The sequence below is a fragment of the Cannabis sativa genome, chromosome 8 (assembly GCF_029168945.1).
Source record: "Cannabis sativa cultivar Pink pepper isolate KNU-18-1 chromosome 8, ASM2916894v1, whole genome shotgun sequence".
NCBI classification, from domain to species: Eukaryota; Viridiplantae; Streptophyta; class Magnoliopsida; order Rosales; family Cannabaceae; genus Cannabis; species Cannabis sativa.
The window spans coordinates 46,336,934-46,359,203 of record NC_083608.1 but is presented as its reverse complement, the minus strand read 5'-3'; the positions used below and the strand labels follow the sequence as shown (position 1 = coordinate 46,359,203).

At 31.0% G+C, this 22,270-nt stretch overlaps 3 protein-coding genes across 6 annotated transcripts; 2 read left to right on the top strand and 1 right to left on the bottom strand.

Annotated features, from left to right (window-relative positions):
• The first annotated feature begins 3,177 nt into the window (after nt 1-3,177).
• LOC115699647 (probable inactive leucine-rich repeat receptor-like protein kinase At3g03770) lies at nt 3,178-7,713 on the top strand. Of its 4 annotated transcripts, none has more exons than XM_030627151.2 (8): nt 3,178-3,545; nt 3,746-5,266; nt 5,360-5,559; nt 5,668-5,911; nt 6,008-6,219; nt 6,320-6,345; nt 6,824-6,935; nt 7,275-7,713. In XM_030627151.2, the coding sequence occupies exons 2-8, from the start codon at nt 3,889-3,891 to the stop codon at nt 7,506-7,508; spliced, it is 2,406 nt and encodes an 801-aa protein (XP_030483011.2). In that variant the 5' UTR covers nt 3,178-3,545; nt 3,746-3,888; the 3' UTR covers nt 7,509-7,713. The 4 variants fall into 4 exon arrangements, with proteins under 4 accessions (XP_030483011.2, XP_030483012.2, XP_060958067.1 ...); XM_030627152.2 differs by having other exon boundaries at nt 3,179-3,545; nt 5,360-5,493; XM_061102084.1 differs by having other exon boundaries at nt 3,186-3,302.
• Nucleotides 7,714-13,484: 5,771 nt separating this feature from the next.
• On the top strand, nt 13,485-19,019 carry LOC115700485 (uncharacterized). The gene is made up of 9 exons (XM_030628027.2): nt 13,485-13,677; nt 14,147-14,930; nt 15,113-16,245; nt 16,587-16,884; nt 17,011-17,238; nt 17,541-17,714; nt 17,931-18,128; nt 18,214-18,327; nt 18,491-19,019. Exons 2-9 carry the CDS (start codon nt 14,232-14,234, stop codon nt 18,824-18,826), a joined length of 3,180 nt encoding a protein of 1,059 aa, XP_030483887.1. The 5' UTR covers nt 13,485-13,677; nt 14,147-14,231; the 3' UTR covers nt 18,827-19,019.
• A 153-nt stretch (nt 19,020-19,172) lies between these two features.
• LOC115700487 (probable adenylate kinase 7, mitochondrial) lies at nt 19,173-21,068 on the bottom strand. The gene is made up of 4 exons (XM_030628029.2): nt 20,554-21,068; nt 20,038-20,178; nt 19,691-19,912; nt 19,173-19,603 (listed from the first exon to the last, which is right to left on the bottom strand). The coding sequence occupies exons 1-4, from the start codon at nt 20,899-20,901 to the stop codon at nt 19,451-19,453; spliced, it is 864 nt and encodes a 287-aa protein (XP_030483889.1). The 5' UTR covers nt 20,902-21,068; the 3' UTR covers nt 19,173-19,450.
• Between the last annotated feature and the right edge of the window lie 1,202 nt (nt 21,069-22,270).

Here is a 22,270-nt window from a genome sequence, read left to right as displayed (position 1 = left end):
TTTGTGTGAAGTACTACCTAGTACTTGGTACCTATATTGCCTTTTTTAATTTATTTATTTTTGGTTACTAGATATATAAAATGCATTATTAGATAGGACCACTACTTAAATGTTAAAACCATAATCATGTATAAAAAAAATTGTTCATCAATTATATCCTAGTTTCCCATAATTAACAATTTTATTTTCATAATTTTATTATTACAAACGTAGAAAAATAAAATGGGGACTTAATTAGCTGTTTGAGCCGGCCGTAGAAGGTCAAAAAGTTGAAAAGTTTGTAAATGATATCATTCAACGATATTGGCCTTTATTATTATTTATTATAATAATTATTATTTTTGCATGGAATGAAATGCTTTATTACACAATATATTAGAAACTTTAACACTTTAGCTATATATATATATATATCTACACAATATTATTAATGAATGATGAATCTTATAAAGTGCATGATACATAGTTATGGGAATATTTATGAAATCAATTCATACTTTTCTTTATTTAGTGATAAATAGAAAAGGAAAAGCATAATAAAAAAGAAGAAGAGTACGTAGTACAAGTAAAAACATTATTTATTATTATTATTATTATACGATTTTATAAATTAAAGAGAGCCAAAGGTGAATCAATTCTTCATTAATATTTACTATATATTATTAATTTAGTGGGTTTTGAAGTTGTTGTGTGACATGGTAGGACGTGGGGTCGAATATTAATGATAGTAATAAAATCCAAAGGTGTTCCATATTCCATCATGTTTATATAATATAATATCCTACATGTATTATTTTTTTTGAACACACATATATAAGAGATTTCCATATAGCTATATAACTTTTATGTGTATATATATGAGACGTGTATAACGAGTTGGGGATTGACTGAGTCAGAAAAGAGACATAAATAAAAAAAGACAAAGTAAGAAAAAAGATAAGAAATAATAATGCCAAAAGTGATCAGTAGTTCCTCCAGCTCCAGCTCTATAAATTAATTAACATGGGGACCCCATATATTAAAACCAAAAACCAATATACTATGCTATATATATATATGCTATTCTTTCTTTTACTTTATCAATCTTCTTATTTATAAAAGAAAAAAACAATGTTCTGATCAAACTGAGAGTGATGTAGCTAGAGATAATATATAACACAACTCCCTAGTATTACTATATACTACTTTTCTTCTTCTCAAGTCCCCAAATTTACATGCAAAATTCGAGGCAAATTATGAGTGGAAACCCACTAAAACAACACAATACAACATATTTTATAGCACATATATAATAATTAATAATTAATGATATAATGATATCACTAACAACAAGGCCTGTGGACTCTGGACATTGGTGTGGTGGCACTACATTACACTTACACACACACAAACTTAATTATATGCTCTGCCCTTTTTGGCTCATGTGTTTGACACTATATATATAATAATATAAGAAATAATGTATATATAGGTGTTAGCTCTAATGATCCAATTATAGCTCTATCAGAGAGATTTATGTTATTATATATTTTAATATATAATAATAAAATAAAAAATCAATTCGGGAGTACCTGTATTTTATCTTATTTGAGTAGACTCTTCATAAAATAGCTTTTTTTTTTTTAAATTGTTTTTTTAAAGAATAATAGTATATATATAATTTTTCAATAATTCTCTATAAAATTATTTTAAGACACATGCAATCGAAATCTTGCTTGTGGAAATCATGTCTCATCAATTTGAAGCCCTGTATATATGTTATCCAACCATTAATTACTTTTTGTGTATTGCTCTTGTCACTTTAAATTTTTATAAAATTGAAAGTATTAAATCCATATTAATTAATATAAATTGAGAGTTAAATTTGCACCTGAAAAATGTAAATATAAATATTTTACATAAAATATGTAGAGTTTAATTCATAGTCACTTTTTCTTCCTCTTCAAAGAATATAATTTTTTCACCAACTTAATTTAATATATATAAATATTTTTGTAAGGACCAATATAATCTATAATTATTTATTTACAAATTGAGAAAGAGAGAGAGATTCATGGGATTCTAGGACTCTATTATGTGTATTTTGCTAAATTGATTTTTTAGGAACATGGATTTTGCTTTCAAAACAGCCTGTTCAACGGCCAAATTAAATGGACCCCACTAGCTTTTTTGGCTTTTTTCCTAACCTCCATCATAACCTAATTATTGGTTTATTTTATTTAATAATTATCTTAACATTTTCACTAACATCTTTGTTAATCATCTTCTAAATTTGACTTTACCGACAGCTTAATTGTTAGATTAATTAAATATAGAAATATATGCATAATATTGGTTGGGGTATTACTTCCTTTTTTTTTTTTTTTTTTTTTTTTGAATTAAGCGTTTATATATTACATGTTTTACTTGGACTCGAACCCAAGACCTCCAACACTCACACACCCACCTATGACCACTTGAGCTAACCCCAAGTGGTTAGGGTATTACTTCTTTTCCAACAGTATATATATTTTCTTATATGATCATGTATAGTATGATATTTTGTGTTTTTAGAAAATTTTAAATAATATTACACTTAAAATCATATATTCGATACCATAGAAAAGAAAGCACTTACTGGCAAGAGTGATATGCCCTTAATTAAATTTTCCAATATATATAGCTGTAGAGCCCCCAGAATCCTATTATAATCACAAATGCCTACTTATATAATTATATTATTATTTTTTTAAATTAAAAATAAATATTTATATGAAAGTGAACAGTGAATTTCTGACATTATATAATATCTTTGAATTTAATGAGCAGCTATATTAGATAGACAGACAGGAAAAAATCAACGGTGTTGGAAGAGTACAACGTCATTGTCTTGAGAGTTGCTAATTTTCATTTATTAATTAATTTTAAGTACAGCAATTAGCAACGGTAATACAAAAAAAATTCAATTCAATTAAATAAATAAGACAGAGTAACGTTGTTATTCTGTCACGGATTATTATCACTTAGAAGTCTGTAATTAAACATGCTTAAACTTAAAATAACCAAATAATAATAAAGAAACATGTTATTGCATGTGATAATGTTAAAGCTAATACTGTAATTAGTACATTAATCTAAGGTCATTAACGACTAAACTACTTCTTCATAGTATAACACTGTAAGAGCTGACTGAACTGAGTTACTGTTATGTTTTGTTATGTTATGTTCTCTCTTTCTCTTTCTTTCTGAAACTTTGCTTTGCATAATAAAGATTTTTCTTCTTCAAGAAGAAGAAGAAGAAGAGAAGAACCGACACCATTAATGTGAAGACTCTTATTTATTCTTTCACACCGTAAAAGCAGTACCACTTAAATATTATTTTGCCTTAATTAGTAATTACTACTCTCATCTCATGTGTACGGCTTTTCTTCTCCAACTACCACCATTATAATAACTCTCTCTCTCAATATTAATATTCCTATACTCTAATATTACTCTACGTTTACTAAAATAGAAGAAGAAAGTAGACTTGGACTAATTCCATTTCTTAAGCAACTTTTCCCAAGGTTCATTATCTTCTCTGCATTTTTTTTTTCCTTCTTCTTCTAAGCTTGGAATTTTCTCTTTTGCAAATTACAATAAGAAACATTCTTCTGAAGCCTACTGTGTTATTTGGCTCTGTCCCCTTTGTTTTTATTATATAGGAACTTGTTCAAACTAATCTCTCTTTGTTGTCTTAATTACTAATCATTTACATTATTTTCAGGAGCAACTGGGTTGTACTTTGTTTTGGAGTACATGAGCTATGGAGTTTGTTTTGGTGGATTCTAAGCTATAATCTTTAACTGGGTCACTTTAGTTTTGAGAGTAGTCTTGTTCATCATTGTCAAAAACTGATCTTTTTTTACAATGGGATTGTTTTTCTGGTTTATTCTGTTACTTCTATCTGAGGTTATATTCCTTCCTTGTTCATACCAACAACAAACTTCTCAAACCCGAGTCTTGCTTCAACTAAGGAGGCAATTGGAGAATCCCAACTCATTACAAGCTTGGGAAAATTACTATGGTAACTTGTGTAACATTCCTACCTCTGTTCATGTCAGTATCTTATGCCAGAACACTTCAGTCACAGAGCTGAAAATAATGGGAGATAAGGTTTCTAATGGTGATGAGTTTAATGGCTTTGCAATCCCCAATCAAACTCTTTCAGAAGCTTTTTCTATTGAATCTTTTGTTACTACACTTACAAAGTTAAGCAGCTTGAGAGTTCTTAGATTAGTATCTTTGGGAATTTGGGGACCACTTCCTGATAAGATTCATAGGCTATCTTCACTTGAACTCTTGGATTTGAGCTCAAATTTCATGTATGGTTCTGTTCCTCCAAAGATATCTACAATGGTTAAGCTTAGTACTCTAACACTAGATGAGAATTATTTCAATGGAACTGTTCCTGATTGGCTTGACTCATTGTCAAATCTTACTATTTTGAGCTTGAAGAACAACTTGTTTCATGGTGAGTTTCCTGATTCAGTGTCTAGAGTAAAAACACTTACTGATATTTCAATGGCTGATAACAACATATCTGGTAAGCTACCTGATTTGAGTGGCTTAACTAATTTGCGTGTATTAGATTTAAGAGAGAATCAATTAGATTCTGAATTGCCACTACTCCCAAATCAATTGATAACAGTTCTTCTCAGCAACAACTCATTCTCAGGACATATTCCTTCAAAATTTGGTGATCTTACTCAGCTTCAACACCTTGATCTTTCATCAAATAATCTAACTGGGACACCTCCTTCTGCCTTGTTCTCTTTGCCAAAAATCAGCTATTTGAACTTAGCATCAAATATGCTAAGTGGGTCAATTCCAAACAAGCTAAGTTGTGGTGCAAAACTTGGATTTGTAGATATTTCAAGCAACAGATTAGTGGGTGGAATTCCTCCTTGTTTGGCTAGTAATTCAGACAAAAGATTTGTTAAATATAATGCAAATTGTCTATCCATTGATTCCAATCATCAACATCATGGTCCATACTGCATGGAAGACAATAAAGGAAAAAAACCATCAAAAGGAATAGTTATAACAGTGGTTGTTGCTTCCATTAGTGGCACTATTCTTTTTGCTGTGCTTATAGTATTTGGTGTACTCTTTTTGAGAAGAAGAAATCATCATCAAAATCATCATCATCATCATCCAAGAAAGCCTCTTGAGCAACAACACACATTGCCTAAACAACAAGAGAATTCACCATCAGTGTTTTGTTCTGATCTTGTTACAAATGCTAGTAAGTTGTAAAATTTTCAGTCCCTTTTACCTTGTAAACTTTTTCTTTAATCTTTTACTAATGCCTTCTTATCTTTTTTTCTTTTACTTTCAGGGCTTATTTCTCAAGCAGCTAAGCTAGGGACACAAGGAGCTCCAGTGTGTAAAATATTTTCTCATGAAGAGTTGAGAGAAGCAACAAACAACTTTAACAAGTCTATATTTTTGGGTGAAGGCTTCACAGGGAAGGTACCCAACAAACTCAAATGTGCTATAGAATTAGATGTCACACTTGAAAATTTGCAGAGGGAAAATGTATGTGTATAACAAGGAAAAAAAATCTTGTTTCAACTTGAAAAACCATGATGAACTAACTTAGAAAAAGTCCTTAACTGAAAATACTTTTTATTTTTTTTCTTTCAGCTTTACAAGGGAAAATTGGAAAACGGAACTTATGTTACTGTAAGATCTCTGGCTTTTTCGAAGAAGTATTCGATTCAGAACCTCAAAGGCCGGCTTGATTTTCTCTCGAAACTTCACCATCCCAATTTAGTTGCCCTTTTGGGCTATTGTACTGAAAATGGTGGACAAGATTATAATGGTGCTAACAAAGTCTTCCTAGTCTATGAATATGTCCCTAATGGGAACTACAGAACATATCTATCAGGTACAAAATCCACTGACCTTATCTTAGTGTCAACAATTTGTGTTATGAGTTACTTAGTATAACACTTTTATTAACTTATCTAGTAATTTTGTGCAGAAACTTGTCCAGAAAAAGTTCTTAAATGGTCTGAAAGACTAGCTATTTTGATTGGAATAGCCAAGGCTGTGCATTTTCTTCACACTGGGGTTATTCCTGGTTGCTTCAACAATCGATTGAAAACGAACAATATATTGCTCGACGAGCATCGAATTGCAAAGTTGAGTGATTATGGGATTTCCATCATCAGAGAAGCAATTGAAAAAGTTGAGGTGTGTTTCTTTCTTGACAACATGAAGTTATTGATGTTAGTAGTACTTAATGGTTTTTTGTTCTAATGATGTACTTAACACATCTTATATTCATTTGTAGGCCAAGGGAGAACGCACAAAATCAAGGTAATACAAAGTAGAGAATTATGGATTAGGAATGTCTTGTGATCACTTGAGTAATTAGAGTCAAGCATTTTACAATTTGAAATCTTAGGCTAAAAAGATGTGTTCCACTGATGAGAATGATGGGGTTCAATCTCAAAATTAATTAGTAATGAGTAGAGTAGCTCTTGTTCAGCTGACTAATTATTGACTCTAATATTATGTTGAGAATTATGAGATTCTATTTCAAAAGTGGAGTAGCTCATATTCTTATGTATGATTCATTATTTTTATATTTGATCCATGTGGGACAATGTTATTCAATATCCAGTACAACAATTTAACCATATTTTTTCTTCTTAGATGTTTGTTGCAGTGTTGATATACTGTTTGATAAGCTAATTCTCATCTAGTGATACATTTTTTTTAGTTAATTTTGAGTTATAGTCCCACAATAATAATTATAGAATGCTAATGTTGTTGCTACATATTTCAATTGCAGCCATAAGAAAACTGTTGAGGATGATGTCTACAACTTTGGATTTATATTACTTGAATCACTTGTTGGACCAATAGTGAGTGGAAAAGGGGAGACTTTTCTACTAAATGAAATGGTAAGCTCTTAAAAAAAATCTTTCATTTTTTTAATGAACTTCATTTTCAAGGCTATAATATGGAGACATTTCTTGTCCTTAAAGTGGAATGTTATATTCAGATGACAAAGATTGGAAAACTATGAACCAACTAACGAAGAGGTCCAAATTAAAGTCAAAGTATATATATAAAAAAATGATACTTTCCTAAAGTCTATATAAATAGTGTTAATTTTTTTAAAAAAAATAATTGGGCCTTATTTTAAAATAATATTATAATAATTTCTTCCTCTATTTTATATTGTACATAGTGATGATGATTATGTTTGACATTTGTTAGTGTTGTGATGAACCACACAGGCATCCTTTGGTAGTCAAGATGGTAGAAAAAGGATAGTGGATCCAATTGTGCTGACCACTTCTTCACAAGAATCATTATCAATTGTGGTATCAATCACAAGAAAATGCATATCTCATGAAGTGTCATCTAGGCCATCTTTTGAAGATGTGCTTTGGAATCTACAGTATGCAGCTCAAGTTCAGGCCACAGCTGATGCTGATGATCAAAAATCAGATTCTGCATCACAGCCTTAGATATATTAGTATAGACCAATTTGAAATGTAAAGGTAAAGCTTAAAATTGTAAAGGTATTGCATAATATATAGAAATATAGTTTTTCTTAGGCCATGAATGTGGCCTCCTCCTTGAACACCTCTGTTATTTGAAATAGTTCTATAATATTTCCATGTATATATTTATAATTTATTTAAAATTGTAACATCCCGCTTCAAACTTTTATTGGCCTTTTCTCACGAACTAATGATTATTATACACGGACACATCACTCTTGGTTGCTTTATAGTACGACGATTGACTTTACATATTAACACAAGTCTTTTCCAGCGTACGTACTTTTGTTTTCACTCGCTCGCCTGCTTTTTAGTAAAACTTCACAGGAGGCCATTGATCTTAAAATTACTCAAATTAGTCAAGCACACTGAACTTTAGAGTTCTTTCATGATGAACTACTAAAAAAAAAACAAAACTACAAATTTTTAATACCAACTGTAATGCTCTGAAGTATGTTTTGCCTTATTTTATATAAAAAAAGAAATATTATTTTTGACGCATTACTTGCAAATACTCAAAACTATTTGAAAATACACAGCGAATTTTACAATGAATATACAAAAGCGAATGATCATTCATACTTAAAAACAAAATAAGTAGTTGAGTGAATTTTTAAAATAAATTTAAAACATCTCACTGAACTCATATTACTTTACTAACTATAAACAAAACCAAGACTCTACCAACGTTTTAGACCGTTTGCTCGTCCATAGCTCCTCACAGTATACATACCAGAACTGACCCTGCAATTATCATAATTATATTTATTGAAAAATTATATCGTATACATCCATATTAATCAAAACCATAACATCATATGTAGAGATTATCTCCTATATCATACTTATGTTAGATTTTTATTTGGGCTTATATTAATTTTATTGGTTTTATTAAATGGATAAGTTGAAAAATACCACTTTTATTAATCAATTAATCAAATTTACCTCTAATTTTATATTTAATTGAAACATACATCTTTTTATATGTATTGTACCCAAAATACCGTGATATAAGAGAGTCACATGGAGAGTATCTTGAAGTGACAGGGGCAAAATTGGTACAATATTTAAAAAAGAGGTAAAAATGATAGACTTTAATAAAGAAGATAAAAATAAAAGAGGACAATATAAAAATGGTATAGAGTGTAATTTCATCTTTATTAAAACTTTAGTTGATTGGATAGTTCTTTGTTGTATTAGCCCATATTGTTAGTGATCAATAGTTAATGGGCTTAACATCTGTATATTTAAAGTCTAGTTGAAGTAGAAGTGTGAGCTTTTCTAGTTAATTAAAGCTTTTGATGAGCAATCCAGTCCAACTAGAGTTATGAAGCTAAGTCTCATCCCTAACTCTATAAATACATATTGTCTTATCACAATTGTATACTCTTTGATGATTAGATAAATAAAACTACTTCTGATTTAGAAATCTAGAGAGGAAGACTTAGTTGATAGTATTGCACTATCAAATTACGATAATTGCTATGAATCAATATGTACATATTTTCTCAGTTGTTTCAAGCTTTGGCTACAGACCCTCCTTGAAAGACTAAATGCATCTCCATCTTGGTATGTATATAGTCTTTGTTCACATCTTCTAATATTCTCTTTGTTAAGTAATTTGAGATAAAGTATTTACAATTTATATTTTGTAGCGGATACTATTTGTTTTAGTGAACATTTATTGTAAGTTCATATACTAAAATTTTACTGATTATGTTTATTTTTTCTTGTAGGAAAGTCAATATAGTAAAGTCGTCACTCTTGCAGGATGCAGAATATTGAAGTACTCAAAGGCTTATATGAAAATCATTACTTCGATGATGAATTTGTAAAATTATTTGAGTATTGTTCCAATGTTTAGTACAATATAAATTTGAAAAACAGATTGTATCCTTTTGTGGAATTATTATTTTCATTTCAATAATATTTGTTTGATGAAATGTCTACTTAATTTGATTTGTCAAAGTTGTCAAATAATAGGTAGTATTTGTACAATACAAATATAAATTTTTTAAAAAATAATTAATTATAGTTTTTAATAAATTTTTCTAAAGTAACATTTATAAAATGTCACTAATTCTATTTTTACAAAATAAAATTAGAATTCTTTTAAAATAAATTAAAATATTTATTGACAGATGTCACTAATACATGGAAAATAGTGACATTTGACGGTTTAGTGACATGCAAATATATTACATTTGCCCAAATGTCACTATTTAATGAAAATATAACAAAAAGTAAAAAATAGTAACACTTTAAAATGTCACTTATTCAATATTTTGGTGTAGTGTATATGAATTTTAATTCAAGTATAATCAATTAGAATGAATGAACATATTTCTACTTATCAAAATAACTCATTTTTTCAATCCTTATCCATGTGGTACTTATGATTTTCTTAAGAACTAATCACATCTCTTCTTAGAAATTAATGAAAATCAATATGCTTTGATTAAAGTTAATAACTAAAGTTTGGAATAATTTTTCCTACAGCTTTAAAGAGGCCAATTTTATTTTCATTTATTTATTGTTTTTTAAGTTTTTATTATTTAAATTTAGGATTTCCTCTTTGTTTTTTCAAGTGTGAAACCACTATCTACTATAATTTTTTTTTTTTTTTTGAAAATTTAGATCTTAAATTTTGAAAATAAATTAAATGAAGAGTTTTTTAATCTTTTATATTTTAAAGTGAAAAAACTCAAGATTTTCATTAAACGCAATAAATATTAAATCTATAATTTAGTCTAGTATAAGCAATTCTCCCATAATAAATAAACAATAATAATTAAAAAAAAAACACCAGATATCACTACTCCAAACTCCAAATGATGAGCCAAAACATTAATTATTTTCTTAAAAAAATATTTAATTTTTTCAATAAAAAACAAGAGTTAGTTTTCAACGGATGAGCAGTCCCAATCAAGATAGCAATTCATTGACAAAGCTCAAATACTATATTTTACCATATATATTATCATAACCTTCAAGACCAGCAACACATTGGACCATCTCTAATATATTTGGACTATGAAAGTGGACATTTCAACTTATTAAATCACTTACATCTAGGGCTCTACTAGCTAGCTACATAGAGCTACTGTCACCTTCATTCATTTATTAATTTCTTTGTTAATAAATGGTGTGCAACTAATTCCATCCACCACCACCTTAGTCTTTTGCTAAAGTACATGTTATGTGGCCAAGACTGTTTGGTGGTACATAGCTTAAGGAGCACTTTTGATGATACTAACTTGTACATGTAAAGTAGTGTATTTCCAACTCTTATAAAACACTATTGTATTGCCATTTCTTTTTAGCACATTTTGATATAGATGATATTAGATGATGTAAACTATGAATTTTGCAGAATTTGTATTTTAAATTTAGCACAAAATATATAATAAACTAAATTTATTTCAAAATAAATGTTTTTTTAATTCTTTTTCTATTAATGAGATATTCGCGAAGAAAGTACATAAATTATTATATTTGTAGCATTTAAACACTTAAATTATTTTTTTAGTCGTAAAAGTATCTAAATTATTAAATTTATAGTAATTAAGTATGAAGTTAATTTTTTAATAACAAAACTACCTAAATTATTAAATTTGTAGCACTTAAGCATTTAAGGCATTTTTTTTGGGGATTATTTCACAAATACATAAAAAAAAAAAAATTATAAAAATATAATTGTATGTAATTTTAAATATTTTTACTATTTTATTTACAGAAAACGGTCTTTTTATGTATTTTTATGTTGTACTTTTATTAATTTTTTGTTGATTTTTTATTATTTATATGTTATATTTTATTGTTATTGTTTGGATGTTATTTTTTGTTACTTTTATGTAGTTTTTTTTTTATTGTTTTCATGTTTTTATAGAACATCGTAAAAATATATATAGAAAAATATCTTTAAGAGCACTCTCAATAATTTTTCTACTCTATTTTTAAAAATACATCATCAAAATTTTACTTTATTTATTTTACTTCACAATATTCACACTTTTACATAACACTACACCAACTACTTTATTTTCTCTTTATATTTTTTAATATATTTTATTCATTTAATTTATTTCACGTATTTATAGATATAGATGATGTTAAAAGAAAAGAAAAGAAAAATATTTAGTTAAGAAGTAAAACTTTAGCTAAATGTAAAGATGTACTATTCATTCACAAGCTAAAATTTTGAGGTATTATAGTTTATTTATTGGAAAGACTATTTTAAGAGTTTTGAAGTATAATTTAGTTTTGTAGTTATTTTATACCTCATCTTTTGAGAGTGTTTTAAACATAAAAATATAAAAATGTTACAAAAATTAATACTTTATCTAATTACTTATCTTTTTTCCTTCAACAAAAGTATCCAAGTTACAAAAGAAATTTGTACCATGTAAAGTTTTAGTTGGGATAATTAACTATTCTAAATGTATTTTAGTTAAAAATACAAGACTATCAAATATTTTTGACCCAAAGTTTCTAAGCTTTCACTAAAATAGAGAAAATTATATATCTACCCAACCCACCTTTATAATTGTATTAATATAATATATGGTCTCAAGAATTAAGCTGATTGTTTATCAGGAAAAAAAAACATTAATTAGGCTGATTATTAAGCAACATCCAACATCTCTTTCAGAAATATATAATATGAGGTTGTGAGATATGATCTTAAATAGTGATGTGTGCTCTCTTAATTTATTGTTTAATGTTCATTATGTTTCCACGTGTCACATTACATAGTTTGGTGGTATGGTGTTGTTTAAATAAGGATAAGAGTAAACAAAAATGTTAGTGATTTTCGTATCTCGAAATTGAAACACCAACAATGTCCGACTTTATTCATTTTCAATGAAAAAATATTAATAAACAAATCATAATCTTCTCTTTAATGATAACCAAGTCCCTATCTTTGTTCACCTTATTACTATTCATAATTGATGGTATTTTTAGTTGAGGCTTGGAATTAAGTTACATCATAATCTTTAAAATAATTACATAAGGTACTGTAAAATATTTATACTTTTACGTTCAAAGAATATTTTTTTTACATTTTTACAGTTTTTCAAAAATAATACAAAAATGATATAAAATAAAAAAAAAAATAACATAAAATCAACAAAAAAATAACATAAAAATTAAATGAAAATAACATCAAAATAATAAAAAAAAAACAAAAAATAACATACATATAACAAAAAAATTAAAAAATAAATAAATAAAATTTCAACATAAAAAGACTTTATTTTATGTAAATAAAATCAAAAAAATCGTAAAAATATTTAAAATTCTATAAAATCGTATTTTTGTTGTTTTTGTGAATTAATCCTAATTTTTAATTAATTGAATCAACCTCCACATTCAAATACATTCATTTGTGGGCCGAAACTCAAATTAATGGGCTGAGATTCACAGGCCCAAAGCCCATACCTTGGGTGGCGTGGGAGCCAGAGCCAACTGTTTCGGAGTCTGTGTTTTGACTGTTGCCAACTGCTTTGTGTCGGTGAAATCAATCCACCCCAAGTCACAAAAATTACACGCGCGTCCCAACACTAACACTTCCTCTCAAATAACCACGCGGTAGATCGTGCCCGAGTCATGATTTCTCGCTCGTCCGAGTTTGTTAAGAGTACGCACCCGAGTGGGTCCTGGTTCGGCTCAACAAACTCGGAGAGTGTAGAACACAGCCCGAACTCAGCGCGTATGAGGATGCAGAATCTCTTACAAACGTCCACCATGGAGGGGTTTCCGCCACGATGTCACTATCAACCAACCTCAAAATTAAAAAACCTCAACATTAACAAAAATAAAAAAGAAATATTAAAAATCTACCAAAACGATGTCGTTTCACCTTGACTCAGGACAATCATTGGCCTTTAGCAAATAAATTTTGTTCTCTAAAATAATTAAATAAAACTAAAAATTCTCCTTTCATGTCAGTTTTCTCTTTATTTATTTATTTATTTATTTTATTAAGACACATTCGGTTCTGGCTTCTCTTCTCCTTCATTCACAGACTCACATATCTAAAGTTCAGAAATGGTTCTATTCTCAAAACCAAACCATTCCATTCTCATCTTCTTCTCTACATTTCTGTAATTTCTTTCCTCCATTACTACCGGTAATGATAAATATGTATTTATACTTATCTAGATTGCTTTTGTGAAGTGTTTTTTACTGTAATATTTCGATTAAATTTCTTTGCCATGTTGCTTTTGAGCTTGCATTGTCCTAATTTTGCTTGCTTCGAGTTTGAAATTGATTGGTTTTGATTTCTTTTGTTTCATTGTGTGTATGGATCTGAGTGCTTGTAAAGTAATTATTTAGGATTATACAGTTGCTGATCACTTCTGCATTTCCTTCTTATTCGTGTATTTGTTCTATGTGTCTATGTTTGTATATATGGTGTTATAATGAGTTCAGTTTGTGATTTTGAAGCATTTTTTTGTTTTTTTTTTTAAACTTTTATTATCTTCATTTCATGTCTGAGTGTGCTGAAAGCTAGTGGCTTTCGTATCTTTGATTCTTTGCTATGATATTCCATAAGCATGGAGTAATTCTAATCCTAGTTTTCTGTAACTGAATCACAGGTTTGTTGTGGGTTTTTGAGGGTGCTTGTTATTGACATTGCTGAGCTGCATAGTAATTTAGGGTAACACTTCTGTTGGTGCAACCATGGTCCTAGGCTTGAGGACGAAGACCAGGAGGAGCTCTTCTGTTCAGATTGATTACCTTGTTCATATTCAGGAGATTAAGCCCTGGCCCCCATCGCAGTCGCTTAGATCACTTAAATCTGTGTTGATTCAATGGGAAAACGGTGACCGATGCTCAGGCTCAACTAATGCTGTTGTCCCATCAATTGGGTCTATTGTTTTCGAGGGAAAAATTGAATTCAATGAATCTTTCAGGCTACCTGTGACTCTACTTAGGGACATGTCTGTTAAAGGTGGGGATGGAGATGTGTTTCAGAAGAATTGTTTAGAGCTCAACTTGTATGAACCTCGAAGAGATAGGACCGTTAAAGGCCAGTTACTAGCTTCTGCCATTATAGATTTAGCAGAATATGGTGTGCCTAAAGAAAGCTTGAGTGTTAGTACTCCAATGAACTGTAAGAGGAGCTTTAAGAATACAAATCAACCTGTTTTATACATTACACTTCAGTCTGTTGTGAAGGCTCGCAGTAGGACTTCATCTAGAGAGAGCTTATCAAGGGCAATGTCAATGGAAAATGTGGGTGGAGAGTCAGTTTCAGCCTTGATGAATGAAGAATATGCTGAAGAAGCTGAAATTGCTTCTTTTACTGATGATGATGTTTCTTCTCACTCATCTGTTGCAGCTTCTTCTAATGGGGGGTTACATCCTCGTAATGAAGAGGTATTTTTCAATAAGTTTTTCCTCTCTGCTCTCTTTGCTTAGTTTAATCAATATTACTTTAGTGCTACTGTGACTGCCACTGTCTTTGGTGCTTGTGTGTGTGTATGTGTGAGGGAGAGAGAGAAACAGAGAATTTCCATATGATTTTGTTGTTCATATGACCTGTTTTGAACATTTTGCAGAATGGAATAGACACAATGACTGAGGGCACTGATGGGAGTAACAAGAAGCCTACTGGATCCTCAAAACTACAGCTTGAAAAATCAAATCTAGTACGACAGAACTCGCCAAGTGGAAATGTGAGGCGAAGTTTGTCGCGCTCGTCTTCCATGGACTTATCTTCTGATATGGGAAGTCCACTAAATAATCATGCTTCTGTGTCCCACTCTCCAGTTTCAAGTTCTGCCAAAATCCTAAAAAGTGTTGAACGTGCTCATTCCTCTTCATCTTTGGTGAATGAAAATGTGGAAGAGAATCCTGACACTAGAATAAGAAGCATTGATCGTGAATATTTAGCTCAAGATATTCACGGGAATGCCGCTAATGGAAGAAGTAATTTTACAAATGGGAAACCCCAGGCAGTTGAGCAACTGACATCCAATGGTAACTCCGAAGTTAATGGAAATAATAACGGACAGAAGGAAATCGGTAGAGATTTCTTGGAGGCGAATGGAACAAGGGATGACAGAGAAGGAAAAGAGGAGGAAAAGATTAAGGATGAAGGACAGCAGTTGACCGAGGAAAGCTCTTTGAAAGAAGATGAATATGCACAAGATGTTACCAGAAAGCTATCATTGGGAAGTGATACATCATCTCCAAGCAGGGAAAATCTTGGAGTGAAAGAAAGTATTCTGAATATTGAAAGATTAAAACATGTAAAATCTGTTAGAGCAGATCCTTCTAGGAATGGATTGGTTGTTAGCAGTCAGTCTGCAGAGAGTAGGGAAACTGGTGTTCAAGGAGATGCACAAAGCGGCATGGGTAGCCTCAGACTTAAGGAAAGAAAAGATCCTAAGGTGTTTCCAAGAGACACTAGAAGTGCCATTTTAGAAAGTAAGATGCAGCAGTTGGAGAACAGAGTGAAAATACTTGAAGGAGAGTTGAGGGAAGCTGCTGCAATTGAGGCTTCTCTTTATTCAGTAATTGCTGAGCATGGAAGTTCTATGAGTAAGGTACACGCACCAGCTAGGCGCCTTTCTCGACTGTACCTTCATGCTTGCAGAGAGAGTTCCCAGTCTAGAAGGGCTAATGCAGCTAGAAGTGCTGTTTCAGGATTAGTTTTGGTTGCAAAAGCTTGTGGAAATGATGTCCCTAGGTATAGACTGTTAAAATAGTTTTTTCTGCATTTCCCTTTTCAAGTTTCTCTACTGTCTAGTCATCTTTTTTTGGTTATTTGTTCTTTTCATATATCATCTTCCATTGATAAATATCATTTTTGAGTTCTTCCAAAGATAGGTTTTAGTAGAAGAAATTGGATAAAACCATATTTAGCAGAATAATAGGATATCTTCCTTTAAGATCCTTGAGTTGGATTGAGTTTTCTGGACGGAAGTTTGTCTGTTTATGTTAATATTTATGATGAACAACATATAATCTCATCTATCTTTTATGATTTCCTTCTTGTATTCATCCATTTCTCCCTGACATTTGCTCCAGGTTAACATATTGGCTGTCAAATTCTGTTGTGTTGAGAGCAATAGTAAGCCAAGCTGCTGGGAGCGTGGAGCATCCACTTTCTACTGGATCTTCAAATAATAGGAATGGCACTCAAAAGGTAAAAGGCAAAGTAACATCTCCCTTAAAATGGAAGGCATTCTCTCCCAGCAAAAGGGATGGCATGGATCTTTTGTCCAGCAGCTTAAGTGATTGGGAGGAGCCACGTACATTTACATGTGCACTAGAAAAGATTGAAACTTGGATTTTTTCTAGAATTGTTGAATCTATTTGGTGGCAGGTCAGAGTTATCTCTTGTTTCTGAATTTCCAATTTCTGTAGCAAGAGCATTCTTTAAGAATTTTTATTTTATATATTATTTTTAATGTGTATATTTTTCTTTTCTAATTCCTTGAATTATTTCCAGACTTTGACCCCGCATATGCAGTCTGTCCCGAAAAAAGATGTTGATAAAGACAGTAGTTCTGGATTAAGAAAAAGCTACAGCAGGACATCTAGTTTAGGTGACCAGGAAGAACAAGCGAATTTTTCGTTAGACCTATGGAAGAAGGCCTTTAGAGATTCCTTCGAAAGGCTTTGTCCTGTACGTGCCGGTGGACATGAATGTGGCTGCTTGCCTATGTTGGCTAGATTGGTAAGCTTACATAATAAAATCTTTCCTATTTTCTTTTTGGGTGGAGAAGAAGAGAGATGCAATAGGGCTTCCTATAAAAGAGTATTGCCATATTTAGAAAGTAACTACATTTATCATTTATTGGGCTTCGAGTCTCTCCTGGTACATAGCACTTGCTATAATTTTCTGTCAAATATTTGTATTGTTGGGGAGGATGCTTCCATTTCATGAGCTAAGGTGACCGGGTTTATACAAATTATTGCAAATGCATCTTATTATTTTCAGACAATTTTTTTACTTGGTACTTTTTTTCAAATGCATAGATAATGGAGCAGTGTGTGGCAAGATTAGATGTGGCAATGTTCAATGCTATTCTTCGAGAAGCTGGTGATGAGATTCCTACTGATCCTATATCAGATCCCATCAGTGACTCTAAGGTGCTTCCAATTCCAGCAGGAAAATCAAGCTTCGGGGCTGGTGCACAACTGAAAGTTGCGGTAAGCTACAGGCAAAGCTAACTTTAATGTTAGACAGTCTTTCATTTTAAGCGTGTTTACTCATTTTGCTTCTTAGATTTTTGCAAGATTTCAATAATTATGTCAAGTTCTATATGGTGACAACAGGATGGAACTTTTCTATTTCAAATTATTGTCAATTGTATTTTCTGGATTTGTATTTCTAATCACTCTGCATTTGTGCCTTGTGTTGATCAGATTGGGAACTGGTCTAGATGGCTGACAGACCTATTTGGCATGGATGATGATGACCCACTTGACAAGATAGAGAACAGCCATGACAATGATGATGAAAGACAAGATACATCCTTCAAGTCTTTCCGTCTTCTTAATGCATTGAGTGATCTGCTGATGCTTCCAAAGGACATGCTCTTGAGTAGATCTGTCAGAAAAGAGGTACAATACTTGAGCCATACTCGTCTATTGGATTCTGAATTCTCTGCCTTAAATACTAATTATTCAATGTATTATTACTTTGAAGGTATGTCCTACATTTGCTGCACCATTGATAAAGAGGATTCTCGACAACTTTGTCCCAGATGAATTTTGCTCTGATCTGATCCCAGTTGCTGTGATTGAAGCTCTAGAATCTGAGGTCAGTTAGTTAACTATATCATGTGCAACTATTCTTATGCTTTTTCTGAGTTATCAGTTCTGTTCAGAATTATTTCTCAAGACTATTAATAAATATGCTCCATATTTTCGAGTAAATAGTTTAATGATTTTAAGTTTAACCATCTTTTTTCTGCCTTGTACAGGATCCTAGCGAGGTAGAGGAAGAGGTCGCCACTAACTTCCCATGCACTGCTGCTGCAATTTTCTACTCCGCACCTTCCACAGCTTCCATTACAAGCATTATTGGAGAGGTTGGAGCTCATCCACATCTAAAAAGGAGTGGATCCTCAGTGCTCAGAAAATCATACACCAGCGATGATGAGCTTGATGAATTGAACTCGCCACTGAAGTTGATCTTCAACGAAGGTCCCCGCTCTTCACCAGTGCCTACAAAGACAAGTTGGATTTCAAAAGAAAAGAACAATCAAAATACTCTCAGATACGAGCTACTTCGAGAGGTATGGATGGAAAGCGAGTAACTACTAAATACATACCATGTTAATATAGATATTTTTGCCTATTCTTTTTCTTTGGGAGAGTTGTACATCTAATAGTTGTAGATCCTGTATTTTCTTACCAAAATCAAAAGAAGATATGCATTCTAGAAAGACTCAAATGCTTGTTAAGAGTTTGTGTGTGCAATAATATGAGAAAATAAAATTTTCAAGGCAACGAATGTCATTGATCTCTAGAATAAATAAAGATTGTTACAAGCGTGTCACGTTGGTTTGCTTTTGGCTTTTATCATGTGTTTTCACACCAAAAACAAGTCGATACCATGGAAAAATATAAGGCAAAAATAGTATAATATTGATACAAGAGCAATTGTTTAATAGGTCAAAATAGTATTTCTTTTCATCTGGTCACTCTCGTGGTGACTACAATTACAAACTCAGACGCTCATGACGGCACGTCTCATTACACTACAACATATAACACGCGTAAAAGAATAATAATAAAGAAAAAAAGGTCAAAATTTGAAAAAATAGGTTGGAATCTTCAAACATAGAAAACCCCAACAAACTCTCGATTCTCACATCATACAGCATATTTACTATAAAGCCGGACGCAAAAATTTATGAAGACCCATGTGAACCACCAATTCAGGCAGTGAGCTTCTGTGAAGAACTGACAGCATTTATATGCTGGAGATGTAAGGCAGCCAATAAACCTTGCCAAGTTTCTCCAGGTGCATCACTTACTTGAATATCAACAAGTTTTCTCTGTGTTTTGTAGTATTCTTCCAATGACTTGCTCTACAGAAAAGAAAACAGCAAATAAGACAATCAATTCTATAGTGGTCCCAAAATTCACTGTCTGTATATATATGTATATTTATATACCTGTTTTGCATAGTTAATGAACTTCTCTTTCCAGAGTATTTCAGAATCAGTAGAAGTGGAGACTTGTTGTCCATTCTGAGGGTACAAATTTAGATTTTTATAACTAGCATGGTTGCTCTTTCCCATGTATTTTTGACATTTTCCTATATTATTCTCTAAGTGCTCTTCCGTGCTCTTGAAATTCACAACTAAATCAATATCCGCAATTTGATCAAGAATCTCCTGTGGGAAATGAAAAGGAATTCAATTTGCAAATCAGTGTTTGCAGCAAAAATTAACGGAGGCAATCAATTAAACATTATATACAAACAAAATAATTTTAAAGCCCCATTTTTCTTGGAACTTACAGCTTGGATTCTTGTTCGAGGAATTCCATCAAGAATGAACCCAGATTCACCTCTGCAGTAGCCTTCTTCAAGTCTCTTAGACAATAGAGCAAATATTATTTCTTCAGGCACAAGCTTTCCCTCGTTCACTGCATTAGCAATCTAAATTTCCCAAAAGAATTAATTAATAATAAAATTAGTCAAGAATAATCATTCAAATAATAGAAAGCAAAACACTGTTTAATCTTTCTAAACCTTCTTAATTCAACACGGGGATTGTATAAAAGCTTGAAATTTAACTATACCATGTTAAATGTCTGCACTTTTGGGCTACAAATACTAAATTATCAAACTTTGAGAATACATTTATTCACTTTCAAAAATCTCAAATGATCAAAATGGTAATCAATTATTGAATGTTTAACCCACTTTTTATGGACAAAATAAATTCTCCCAATAACAATGGAGAAGAAAAACAAACAAAAATTCAAGTTAAATAAGGAAAAGAAAAATCAAAGAAAAAAAAAAAGTAATGACCTGCTTGTAGAGAGAAGAGCGAGGATTGAGCTCCTGACGAACAAGAGTTCCCATAGAAATGTGGGGAACTTCCAGAAGCTTCGAGAGCCTTTCGGCGTACACGTGTTTGTTTGCGGTTCTGTCACCGATCACCACCCATTGAACCCCTCTTCCAGGGACGAAACCCTCCGAGTCCACCAGTGATTTCACCTGGCGCCGATCCTCGTGTCCCCACTCTTCTTCGTCATCATAATAGTCGTACTGTACCTGAGCCGCAGAAGCCGATCCGTAGGCTCTTCGGGAGCCGAGCCCGAGAAGGCGGCGAGCGAAAGATGGAGCGACCACGCTCAGACGGTTGAGTCCAGCCATGGCGGCGAGCGAGAGCTTAAAGGGAAGGGTTTTAGGGAAAAAACTTAAGAGAGAGAAAATAAAAAGTATGGCAAGAAAATGGGAAGTAGTATAGAGAGAGAAAGAAAGAGAGTAGAGATATTTAGGAGAAATACATAAATGCCCTTGGAAAGATGTTTTAATTTACACTTATGCCACTCTCTTAGGTTTGGCATTTTTTGTGTGGTGGGAGCGCCACGTGTCCTTGTCATGCGCGCGAACCAGGGGTTCTAAATGTTCCGCGTTGAGTGGGTTGGAATCAGCTACCGCAGGCATCACGCTAATTTTTTTTTTTTTTATTAATACGTGTTTTTATAAAAGTTACTAATTAAATTTTTTATTTTATAATTTATACAATGATAAATTAATTTTTTTATATATAATGAATTTTAAAGTAATTTCTAACAAAAAAAAATTAATTTTTCATAATAACTCTAAATTAGATTATTATTAGTTTTTATTTAAAAATAAAATCAATTCATGATATAAAATTATTTTATTATTTTATAAAATAAAAAATCTAATCAAAATACAAAATCTAATATAATTACTTTAATTTTTAACCTGGTGTTCCAATTGAATTTTTTATTGCAAATTGTGATTGAACTAAAAAAGATGTTATTAATTCGTCGTTATTAACTCATTAAATCGTCAAGCAAATATAATAAATTTTCATACTCTATATAATCTAGTAATGAGAAATGAATTTTGGCTTTTAGGAAAATAATAACTATTTTTACTTTTTTAATATAAAAATACCATTATAAATTATAGGATGTTCTATTCTTATTTCGAAAATGGTGTTTTAGGATATTCTATAGTTATTTGAAAATGGTGTTTTAGTATATTCTCCTTTTATTTTGGCATCTAAGTAAGTTTTTTAGTTTATTTTTTATTTTTTCAGATCACTTATAAATCTGACATTATAATTATAATATTTAAATATTTCATTATAATTATTTTTATATGCATACTAAAATATAAATTATTTAAATTTTTCAAAAAAATATACTTAATGTTAAATAAATACAACATATACAATTATAAAAAAAAATTAAACTAAATTGCTATCTTAATTGCCAAAACAAATAAGAGATACATCTAAACAACTCTTATATAAAAATAAGAGTTATAAAAGTAAATAAATAATAAAAAAAATATGTTTAGTAACAACTATCAATAAAGGAAGGAACTTCTTTAATATGCTGGGATACTGTTTGTGGATGTTATAGTTTTATTATCTAAATTTTTGGAAGCAGTTTTGTCCCACGTAACTCGCAATTAAAATTTTACAAATCGTGGTTCGGCAAAACATGCCCTTCAGTTAGACGATGAGTTATTCTTATTTCAA